The sequence below is a fragment of the Labeo rohita genome, chromosome 1 (assembly GCF_022985175.1).
Source record: "Labeo rohita strain BAU-BD-2019 chromosome 1, IGBB_LRoh.1.0, whole genome shotgun sequence".
NCBI classification, from domain to species: Eukaryota; Metazoa; Chordata; class Actinopteri; order Cypriniformes; family Cyprinidae; genus Labeo; species Labeo rohita.
The window spans coordinates 27,742,175-27,754,253 of NC_066869.1; the positions used below are offsets into that span (position 1 = coordinate 27,742,175).

General features: G+C 35.5%; 1 protein-coding gene across 3 annotated transcripts in view; it reads right to left on the reverse strand.

Moving 5' to 3' along the window:
• Window positions 1–1,890: 1,890 nt before the first annotated feature.
• dhrsx (dehydrogenase/reductase (SDR family) X-linked) overlaps window positions 1,891–12,079 on the reverse strand; it is a 53,336-nt gene continuing 43,147 nt past the window's right edge. For 2 of the 3 annotated variants that reach the window (XM_051115086.1, XM_051115064.1), the window contains 2 exons: window positions 11,835–11,896; window positions 1,891–5,001 (listed from right to left, as the gene is read on the reverse strand). In XM_051115086.1, coding sequence (XP_050971043.1) covers window positions 4,839–5,001; window positions 11,835–11,896 — 225 coding nt within the window. In that variant the 3' untranslated portion in view covers window positions 1,891–4,838. The remainder of the gene's footprint in view (window positions 5,002–11,834; window positions 11,897–12,079) is intronic. The other variant, XM_051115075.1, reaches the window with a different exon arrangement.

A 12,079-nucleotide genomic window follows, 5' to 3' on the forward strand; every position in this document is an offset into this window, starting at 1 on the left:
ACTACAATTACTACTTAAAAATAAAGGTGCTTCATGATGCCATAGAAGAACCTTTCTTGTTTAAAAGGTTCCATAAAGAACCTTTAACATCTGGAGAACCTTTTTGTTTCACAGAAGCTTCTCTGTGGCGTAAGAAGTTTCTTCAGATTATAAAAAAGTAAGAAAGAGATGGTTCTTTGAAGAACCTTTGACTGAATAGTTCTTTGTGGAACCAAAAATGGTTCTTCTATGGCATCGCTGTGAAAAACCTTTTAAAACACCTTTATTTTTAAGAGTGTAGTGCAGGAATAGGTGCACATTTAGTAGGCCACATCTGATTAGCAAACGACCGCATTTAAGCGCATCTCTTAAAAAGCAATCAAATGTGTTAGCATTTTAATATGTGAGCGAAGTGAGTCTTGCATAGCATTGCGTGTGCTTGAGAGTGGGTGCTTGGATGTGCTTGAGATGGATGTCCCACAAACTGCCAAAGGCACTCATGACAGAAAACCTAAATGAGTCATCTGCTCCTGTAGAGGATTTCAGGTCACATCACAAACACACACACACACTAACACAGCCTGCAACAGCCATCTCTTGAAATGTACCATCTGCTTAAAGCAAAATGTACAACTAGTACTTCAAAACAGTGGGGAAAAAAAAAAAAAAAAAAAAAAAAAAAAATCACATGCTACATGTGACTATGCGTGACCGAACTTTCAATGAAATATCTGGAACCAAAGATGAATGTAGCCATTTTTATTCTATTCAATTTAAGAGAATGTAGTTCATATGACATCTGCCCGGCGAAATGGCAAATGACCATCCCTGCATGATTTCTAAAACCACACAACATAAATTAGATTTTACGTCCCATATTTGTACCATTAGCAGAAAAAAACACAGTCAGTGCAACAGCGAAATTAGTGTTTTTATTTAGACAAGACCCTTGGAAGAGAAACTCATTCACTCTGTTTTCTACAAGAGCTAAGGATGAGACTCTTCAGAGTCTCCTGGCAAGATAATGCTGCACTCTTTTCTCCATCTTCATCCCTCGCTTTCACACGCACACACAAACAAATGACAGAAACATTGGGCTCATTCACAGTGCATGTGGCTGAGGAGCCAAGTATGCAAAATCCTCTTTGCACATTTTGTACTGAGACTGTTTCTTGACTCATTTCTCATCAACCATTTGGTCCCTCCAAATATTGTTATTAATTTATTTCTCAGCATAATTAATCTATTGGATCATTATTATCTGTGCATGGAAGTTAATTACACTTCCTATAATGCTAGATACATTATAATACAGCAGCACTCCCATTAGTGCATAATTACAGTACAATAAGCAAAACTAGGCGATGACGAAAGCAACGTTTTTTTTTTTTTTACCCAAAAGCTTTATATCCCATTCATCATACAATACAGAAAAGAAACTGAATTAGTTGGAAAAAGTTTAAATTAGGGCTGTCAGTCGATTAAAATTTGTAATCTAATTAATTACATAATGTTTCGAATTAATCAAATTAATCACAAACTATATTTGGCTCTGAAAATACCCACAAAAGATTATTTTAAGCTATTATTGTGTTAAATGAGAAAGTAGCAAGTAGACATTGCAAATAGTAGCTTTAGAAAGAGATATTTTATTTGATTCAGCATAAAATTTATTAAACATAAACATTTAGGCTGCCATGGCCCAACGTAAACTATGGAACATAAAAGAAGATCATTTGAGAAATCTCAGTACTTTCATACAATGAAAGTCACTGGTAACCAAAACAGCTTTGTTACCAACAGTCTTCAAAATACCTTCTTTTATGTTTCACAAAAGAAAGGTTTGAAATGACATGAGGGTGACTACATGATGACACTATGATGAACTACCTTTAATGTTTTTTATTATTATTATTTTATTTTTTTTTTTTTTCAATGAAATTATGTTTTAAATAAGAAAGTAAATCTGCCAGCAGGTGGTGGTAAATGTCTTTATGAGTCATTCATTCGACTTGTTAAAGAAGTCCACTTCCAGAACAACAATTTACAAATAATTAACTTACCCCCTTGTCTTTCAAGATGTTCATGTCTTTTTTCTTCACTCGTAAAGAAATTATGTTTATTGAGGAAAACATTTCAGCATTTTGTTTCATGTAATGGATTGCTATGGTGCCCCGATTTTGATCTTCCAAAATGCAGTTTAAATGTGGCTTCAAATGATCCCAAATGCGGTTGTAAACGTTCCCAGCTGAGGAAGAGCGAAACAATCGGTTATTTTCATTTCAAAAAATACAGTTTATATACTTTTTAATGACAAATGCTCGTCTTGTCTTACTCTGCCCGGACTGTTTTTGTTCTGGTTCGTGACAGTTAGGGTATGTCGAAAAACTCCCATCTCATGTTCTCCCTCAACTTCGAAATCGTCCTATATCGTTGTTTTAACTATTTTGTTAAAGGTGTTTGATCTTCTTTGCATATTCACTTTGCAAAGACTAAGTCAGTTCTTCTGCAGCGATGATTTTGAAATGATTTTTGAAGTTGAGGGAGAAAATACGATTGTAATTTTTTGACATACCCTACGGTCATGAGTCAGAATACACAGAGTTCATGGAGAGAAAGGCAAGACGAGCGTTTGAGATTAAGTATTTAAATTGTATTTTTTTAATGAAAATAACCAATCGTTTCTCTAGGTAAGACCCTTCTTCCTTGGCTGGGATCGTTTACAACCACATTTGGGATCGTTTGAAGTCGCATTTAAACTGCATTTTGGAAGCTTAAAATCAGGGCACCATATCAGTCCATTATATGGAGAAAAATGCTGAAATGTTTTCCTCAAAAAACATTTACATTTCTTCACGACCGAAGAAAGAAAGACATGAACATCTTGGATGACAAGGGTGTGAGTACATCATATGTGAATCTTTGTTTTGGAAATGGACTTCTCCTTTAAAGTGGCTGATTCATTCTCTTTATGAATGGCCCTATGAATCATTGATTTACTTGATTCTTCAAAACGCGGATTTATTCAGAAACTAAACACCGGTGTGTTGCTCAGAGATGCACAACAATTCTGTATGACTTCAAAGCCAAAGTTAATATGTTCTTTGCAAAACTGAGCAAAAACACAATATTGTGTGTAAAATAAAACACAATATCAACTTATTTACTGAACTGCTATATAAAATCACATTTAAGCTCGTGACAGCTCGGGACAAAATCAGCACTCGTGTCATATTGCTCATGTGTGATATCGTGTGATATGTGATATATATAAATATAAGACAAAACACATACAGGAGCATTTTTTGCACCAATATCTTGAATTTTAGGGCATAACTGCATTTGTGGAGTTGTTGCCCTGCATCATATTGGTCAACTATATGAAATGTAAGATGACGTACAGATCTGGGTGGGGCCAGCGTGTTAACTGCGTTAAAATATTTCAATCGCATTATTTTTCATAACTAATTAATAAAGTTAACACATTAAACTGACAGCCCTAGTTTAAATGTGAACACATTTGGTCAACAGCATGATTAATGCCACGTAAAACACACAATTTACAGGCACATTTTGACACAAGTACATGTAAATTAGAATTTAACAGGTCAAAGTAGCACTTTACCAAAAGCAGCCAAACTTGAGACGACACCTTCAAGTTGTCACAGACACCAGCGGGTAGAAAGTAACTCATTTTACAGTACTTTTATATATTGGTATTTAAGAAGCGACATCTCCTGTTGGAAAACGTTCATATCTTCCATTATTTCAAGACTCGATCAGCTGGTTTGCTATTGCACACCGACCGTGGAAAAATACATATTTAAAAAAACTGGGATGCCTTGAAAGTTAAAACTCAACACCTCAAAGGAAAATCTTGATTTATAAAATATGTGCACATATTTGAAATGTTTCTCTTTCAAGGTCTGTTGAAAAAAACAACAACTACATTATTACACATCGGAATCACAAATTCTGAGCACGTCACAGTCACGAACGGAACAGTTGGACGAAATTTCCCCCTCTGGGAGAAAGAAGGTGAATGAAGGTGAGGCACCTGGCATGAGGGCAGCCGTCTCTTTTGTGGAAGATTCAAAACACAACATTGCAAATTGCACATTGGAGGAATGAAAAATGAAGGGCTTAGCCAGACAAATGTTTTTCCCCCCTTAGCCCTTCTGCAGTTTGTGTTTAGACAATTAGATGCGGTAGGCAGAGGGAGGAATGACACTGACTGATGGGCGGAATAACCCAACGGAGGCTCCACTGAAGATATACAACTGTACTAACAAAGAAAGATGCAAAATCTCAGCACGGAAACGAAGAGAATCAACAGAGACAGGCTGGTATTCGCCCAGTTTAGAGAGCTGGAGCGTTCACATATAATCCTTTTATCCTTCGATTGTCTTTATGTTGCCAAAATCCAAAGGAAAATCGGTAGAACAGCCACTGCGATGGTCCTGATTCATTAAGCACCCAAAAAGGCTTAGCAGAGTACAAGATACTAGATTATTAGTCAAAATCACAGTTTTATTTGCTTAATTCAGGGAAAAAGTGTTCCCAGTGAGAAAGAGAGTTCCCAGTGAGGCAGACGAGAGCGGTTTCAGGACAGAAAACAGCGCACTTGGTCACGTATTGTTGAGGTACAAGTTCTCAAGATCTTAAAAGATGGCTTGTGTGAACACTATAAAGGTAACGAGATGATTTAAAAACCAAGGGACGGTGTTAGAAAATGAAATTTGGCAAATAAGGCAAATGAGGTTGAATCTTTTCAGGTGGACGTTATATGGACTGTAAGGTGAGGGCAAAGGTCTCGGTGATCAGGAGCTCAGTGTTCTCTCAAATCTATTGGAGACCCACTAGAGCACAGCTTTCTTTCCATAATTTGCTCTGCAGCCGTTCGTTATAAGAAAGTGCTGAAGACTCCGTCTTGCGTCCGTTGTACAGATACAGTCCTCCGATCCCCTCCAGCTCAGAGGCAGCTGCAGCGTAGATGGCCGTGGATGCTCCTTCTGCAGGCGTCTGTGGATGGACAGGAATCAGAGATGTCAACACAGCTGTGGGCACGTTAAGAATAATTCATCAGAGAGTGATATTAAATATCTACGAAGGACAGGAAAGATGCTCCCAATTTCTGGAGTAGAAATATAAATTTGTCATTCCTGCCAATGTCGTCAACTTCTCTCATCCTTGTACGTGACAGCCATCGCAATGTAACAGTGATGCAGTTGTTACAGCGTTCCTGCATTTGAGCTGTAGTGTTCTCCTTGGCACTTGAAGTCTAACCCTAGTACTTGACATACATCCTTAGCTGCAAGCTCTCGTAATTGCCACTTAGATGTGGACTTTCTTGTAAGTTGCTTTGGTAAATAAACCTGCAGCAAAATACTAGTATTATATCTGTGTAAGGACTGTCAATTTGGCATTTGGTTATACTTTAGAATAAAGTTTACATTTTTAATATTGGTTAGTTCATTTGGTATCATTGTTTTTTACAGTATTTAATGTAATATACACTACCAGTCAAAAGTTTTTGAACAGTATGATTTTTTATTATTAAGTCTCTTCTGCTCACCAAGCCAACCTAAAATTAAAAAAAAAAATATATATAGTTACTGTTTAAATTAACCGTTTTCTATATAAATACATTTTAAAATATAATTTATTCATGTGATTTCAGAGCTGAATTTTTAGCATCATTACTCGTCACGTGGTCCTTCATTAATTATTGTAATATTCTGATTTGCTGCTCAAGAAACATTTATTATTATTATTATGTTGAAATTATGTGATGTATTATGTTGAAAACTTTTCAGATTTCTTTGATGAATAGAAAGTTCAGAAGAACAGCATTAATCTGCTGAATAGAAATCTTTTGTAACGTGTACTCAACTGTTTTAAATATTGAACATAATAAATAATAATAATTAATAAATAAATAAAAATGTTTCTTGAACAGCAAGTCAGCATATTAGAATGATTTCTGAAGGATCATGTGACACTGAAGACTGGAATAATGATACTGAAAATTTAGCTTTGATCACAGGAATAAATTACATTTTAAAATATATTTAAATTGAAAACAGTTATTTTAAATAGTGAAAATATTTCAAAATTTTACTGTTTTTGCTGTACTTTGGATAAAATAAATACAGGCTTCTTTAAAAAAAAATATTAAAAATAATACTGTTAAAAAACTTTTGACTGGTAATGTATATTTAATATATACTAGTCAGTGATGGGAATAACAACATTATAAATAAACGACTTTACAAACAGCATTACTTTTTTCAGTAATAAATAATCAAATTAATTACTGTTTCCCCCATTACAACGCCGTTACTGTTACTGACAAAAAAATGTTACGTTACTATAATTTTCATGTTGCGTTCTACTTCTGAGGTAAATTCTGGCTTATTCCTCTCAGCACGCCTTTTTCCAGAAACGAAAAATAGCTCAGATGAACTTGATGGATGTTCATGTTTACGGAGGTGATGTTGGCGGTTACCTACATGTCTGCAATTCTCAAGTGGATGTTTAAAATTTGAAAAGCGAAGCTAGTCGTAGGCGATTACATTAGAGATGAGTTTAGACGGGAAAAACTGTAGCTTGCGTTGGTATCATACAGATTACTTTAACAGAGAATATTTGTTTTTGCTTTCTATACATATATTTTTCATGTTTGTGAGGTACGTTTTCGCTGCGATTCAGGTTGTTGATTAGATGTTGTCACGCCATATGTCAGTAAAAATGAATGTTCCTGTCCTGTCAGCCATTATACTGTGCTCGTAGCGCGTTTGCTATTCAATATCTGTATATTTCCTACTTGCTGAAGGGCACAGGTAAATAATGGGTTTATTAAAAGTAAATAAATAAGTGTTCTTACTACCTTTCTGGGCCTTGAACATGTGTGCTGTCTATGCAGGGTCAGAAAGCTCTCGGATTTCAACAAAAGTATCTTAATTTGTGTTCTGAGGATGAATGAAGGTCTTATAGGTTTGGAACAACATGAGGGTGAGTAAAAAACACTTTTTGTGATGTCTATTGAATGCATTACTTATCTGTCATAACACTGTGATGTCTAAAATTATTTTTACTTTATTTTTACTTTCCCCTCAAGTATTCATACATGTGATTAATTTGATTATGTAACTCAGTTTATTTATTGTCAGTTTTAATCGTACACTTCCACATGTGACTCTAGCCTCATGTTTACACGTGATGCTTCCCAACTGCCATGGTTAATTATTCAAATTATCCCTCTAATTGCAAATGTTATGGCTCGCTTCCACATCAGAAGATCTAAAAGTTGGGCTGCACAGTTGGCCAGATTGATATGCAGACGGTCAGTTGGACTATGACCTCCAGACGGATCAATTACACAGGACAGCCGATCTTCTCTAAAACCGCTGCCAGATTCTGAACTTCAAACGGCTCTGTTTGAGGCCAGGCAATTGGGGCCGAGCACTGTTTTTCTCTTTTCTAGATCTCTTTCGTCTGAGGGAATTTGGATTAAACTACAGGAGCCACAAGGTTTCTCTATACTGAGCTGAATCAATACAGCACAAAGAGTGTGAGAAAAGCTTCTCTCTTAAAGCTGTTAGTATTAGGCCATACGGGGCCTGTGTGCTTAAGGGGAAATGGAGCAACAGCTGCAGTACAGAAAGACTCAACACCTTTATATACTGTTTTATAGGGCTGGGTGGAACATTTACTGTTAGTACAAAGAGTGCAACAGTAGAAATGCACCAACCAGTAGAGATTTTGCTTGGTTGTAAATATACAGTGGAACATATTATATGGCTATCAGGGAGTAGGAAGGCTTTACATTATCTTTTTTGTTTTTTTATGTGTGACAGTACACTGCTTAAAAAAGTACATTTTACTATTATACTATTTCACTGTTACTACTTAAATATAATATTTAATTCAGTGATTTACTTGCTGATTCCTTGTGATTATTTATGAAAAGTGTTAGCAATTTCTGAGAGAAAACTATTTGATGTAGGATTTATCGTTAACTTTTCAGGGTAGATAGAGTGAAATAACAGAACAATAGGATTTTTGTATTATATATTTTTGTATATTTTTTTTTATGGTTGACGAGGCATGTCAACTTGCCATTTACAGAATTAATTTAGAGTTCAGGCAATATTTTTATATTTATGCTATTTTACAACCTCTTAAAATTTGCCTCAACCAATTAGAATTACAGGATTCATTCACACTTTATTTTAAGGTCCAGTTCTCGCTATTAACAAACCATTAACTATGGCTTTTGCCTCAAAAAACTCCTAATTTGCTGCTTATTAATAGTTAGTAAAGTAGTTGTTAAAGGGTTAGTTCACCCAAAAATGAAAATGAGCCAATAATTTACTCACCCTCATGGCAACCTAGGCGTATATGACTTCCGTCTTTCAGACAAATCCAATCTGAGTAATATTTAAAAATGTCCTGGCTCTTCCAAGCTTTATAATGGCAAAATGCAGGTGTTTCTCTTCAAAGGGTCAAAATAAGTCCAATAAAGTGCATCCATCCATAATAAAAAGTGTCTCACATAGCGAATCGATGCATTTTTGTAAGAAAAATATCCATATTCAAAACGTTATTAATCACTTTAATCTAGCTTGCGCTCACTGTTGTACACGGAAGCAGCTTTGGGTGGTTGACGTAGGACGTATGCGTTGCACATGCAACTGTGAGCCTTGTGAGAACAAACGTTTGTTTACAGGAGCAAAGGAAGCAAAGTTTCCCTACTTTAGCATAGGAAAACCTCTCTCTTCTTGGCTTATATATACAGTCTTCTTTACAAATCCTCGTTTTGTGCTTTTAATTTGTGACCATTCCTTTGTTTTGGTTCACGCTTGTCAGAATGTGCATGCACAACACCGACGTCCTACGTCATCTGCCCCGGAGCTGCTTCCATCTATAACAGTGAGCACAAGTGATTTTTGCATTTTAAATATGGATATTTTTCTTACAAAAATGCATTGATTCACTATAGGAGGCCTTTATTCACCCCCGGGAGCTGTGTGAGACACTTTTTATTATGGATGAATGCACTTTATTGGACTTGTTGAAGAGAGATACTCGCCTACTCACCTACTGCCATGATAAAGCTTGAAAGAGCCAGGACATTTTTTAATATAACTCTGATTAGATTGGTCTGAAAGAAAGACGTCACACACTGATGGCTTGAGGGTGAGTAAATAATGGGCTAATTTTCATTTTTGGGTGAACTAGAATGAAGGTATTGGGTAGGATTGAGGATGAAGAATATGGTCATGCAGAATAGGTGCTTTATAAGTACTAATAAACAGCCAATACATTAACAATTGGCATGCTAATAGGTAACTAGTTAATAGTGAGAATTGTTCCCTATACTAAAGTGTTTTACTTAAGGTAAATTTCCCAAACATTTTCATATGTCGTTCTTTCTTCAACTGAAAAGAAACTGTTTTATAATAAACCAATAAGACCCAAGATGCTGTGGTTTACAGTTATCATATTTTATAAATATCTATTCTATATGTTAACATTACTTATATCTAACATTACATGACAGAACAATACCTTTACAGGATTTAGAAATCTAGAATTATTTACGGATTTGTCAATTTCTACATAATCTAATACATTTTAAGTTCAAGTATACATTATATTTAAGAATAAATTAACATTATTACTATAAACAAACATTAATTAAAAAATGACATTAACCTAGATTTACTAAATTCTGTAAAAATGTTGTTCACAATACTTAATGTGTTACCTAATGATAATGAATAATAAATGAATAATAATAAGCAACACTTATCCATCAAGTTCCAAATAAAAAGAGAAAATAATCAACAGAGATGAAGTACCTTGTATTTGTACATATTAATTCACTAGACACATGGCTAATGAATAGGGTTAGTTCACCAAAAAATTTAAATTAGCCCATGATTTACTCACCCTCAAGGTGAGTAGATGACATTATTCTTTCAGATGAATACAATCAGAGTTATATTAAAATTTGTTCTGGCTCTTTCAAGCTTTATAATTGCAGTGGGTGGGTGTTTCTGTTCAACAGTCCAAAAGAAGTCTAATAAAGTGCATCCTACAAGCATCATACGTCCTACGTAATTTGCCCGGAACGACTTGCACGTATGACAGTTAGCGGAAACTATAGAAAAGTCATTATAACGTTTTAAATATGGATATTTTTCTTACAAAATTGCATCGTTTTCCTACAAGAGGCCTTTATTCATGCCCCGGAGCCATGTGAGGCACTTTTTATTATGAATGGTTGTGGTTTATTGGACTTCTTTTGGACTACTGAGCAGAAACACCCACCAACTGCCATTATAAAGCTTGTAAGAGACAGGACAATTTTTAATATAACTCCGATTGGATTCGCCTGAAAGAAGAAAGTCATATATACCTAAAATGCCTTGAGGGTGAGTAAATAATGGGCTAATTTTCATGTGTGGATGAACTAACACTTTAAGTCAAGGTGATGCAAATACAGTTAAGATTTTAGTCATACAACCTGCCCTTAATGTTTTATATCCAACCACTTTTTTATTCCTCAGTTTGAGTTCTGACAATTGGAAAAGCTGTCAGGTGAGAATAGAAAAGCGTTGGTGGAAAATCAGTGTAAATGTAAAAAGTGTTTAAAAGTAAGTATACTTCAGTTTTGAGAGCACATTTGATTTCTTTCTCTAAACACAGATGGTTCTAAAAATAAACTTCAGAAATTGTATACGCATTCAGTATTCACACCATGCACAGCAAGGGCTCTGTTTCAGGAACCCAAAAACCTATTAAAACACATCATTATCTTTAACATTTTTCTTCAACAGTATTTTTTGCTCTTGACTAAACCTTCTCCATCACGTTTTGTCTCTTCACGCCAAGTCCCGAAAAAATTTTATTCTCTTCAGTGGGTGTGCTTTTCTATTTTGAAAGCCATTGCCTGTCTAGTCACAACAATTCCCCTCAAGACATTCATAATTAATCATTTTTTCTTTTAAACACGTAGAGCACACTGTCCTCACCGAGCCCAGTAATTTCTGGGTTTTCTACAGCAATTCCTGTGCCGCATACATAATGGACGCCGTAAACCGTGACTCAACCCGACTCGTAAATAAGCACCCTGCAAAAGGATATTGCCGCGCTGATAACGATCACAAGAAATCAATATCAACACACCTCACCTCAACAAGGGTACGAGTTTCACGGAAATTACATTTGTATTCAACAGATTACACATTGAATTATCTTTTGTAGTACAAATAATTCCCCTTGAGAAGAGGCGAAGGTCACTGGCCATTGTTGTGCTTTTCATATTCTACCTTACCTTGTTTACCACGCATAACCAAAGAGAGCTGTTCACATGTAAAAATGAATTATGTACTGTTACTGTTCTGGCAGAGCGTGCAACACAGTTATGCTGCTGTTTGCTATTCTGATCATCTCTGAATCTCTTTTAGCACAAACTCAGCCGAATTTAATGGACCAGAAAGAAACTCTATGATTTGCTGAGGGATGACAGTAAAACAACCCGTGAAAATGGTAGCAATTTTGATAATTTTGAACCAACACATCAGATGGGTAGTTACTATATAGGTGGCTTGTAACATATAATGTAAACAGTGAGATCCAAAAGTCCAAAATCACACTAGATACTATACATATACAAGTGTGCGCGTTTACGTAATTGTTTATTTTAATTTTCCTTTCTCATTCTTGTTTTCATTTTCTTACACTGATCTGAAATTCAAGAGGTGTAACAAATATTCTTAAGGAAGATGAAAGAACCACGTCTGATTAACACACACACATATACAGTCACACACAAATACACACACCTTTGAAGCAAAGAGACAAGATAAATCCAATTATTGTTCACTCTGACACAGCGGCTCCAAACCTTTAGATTTCAAGACGAATTCCAAGAGATTGGGTGAGACAGACAGACGGAAAAGAAGAAAAGAGAGAGTGAAAAACGGTGTCTCCCGGGATACACCGCACTGTCACAATGCCTTATTGCAACATATTGGGGCAGGTGGGTTTGTCATACAGTGTTGTCATTCAACAGTGCACCTTTCACAAC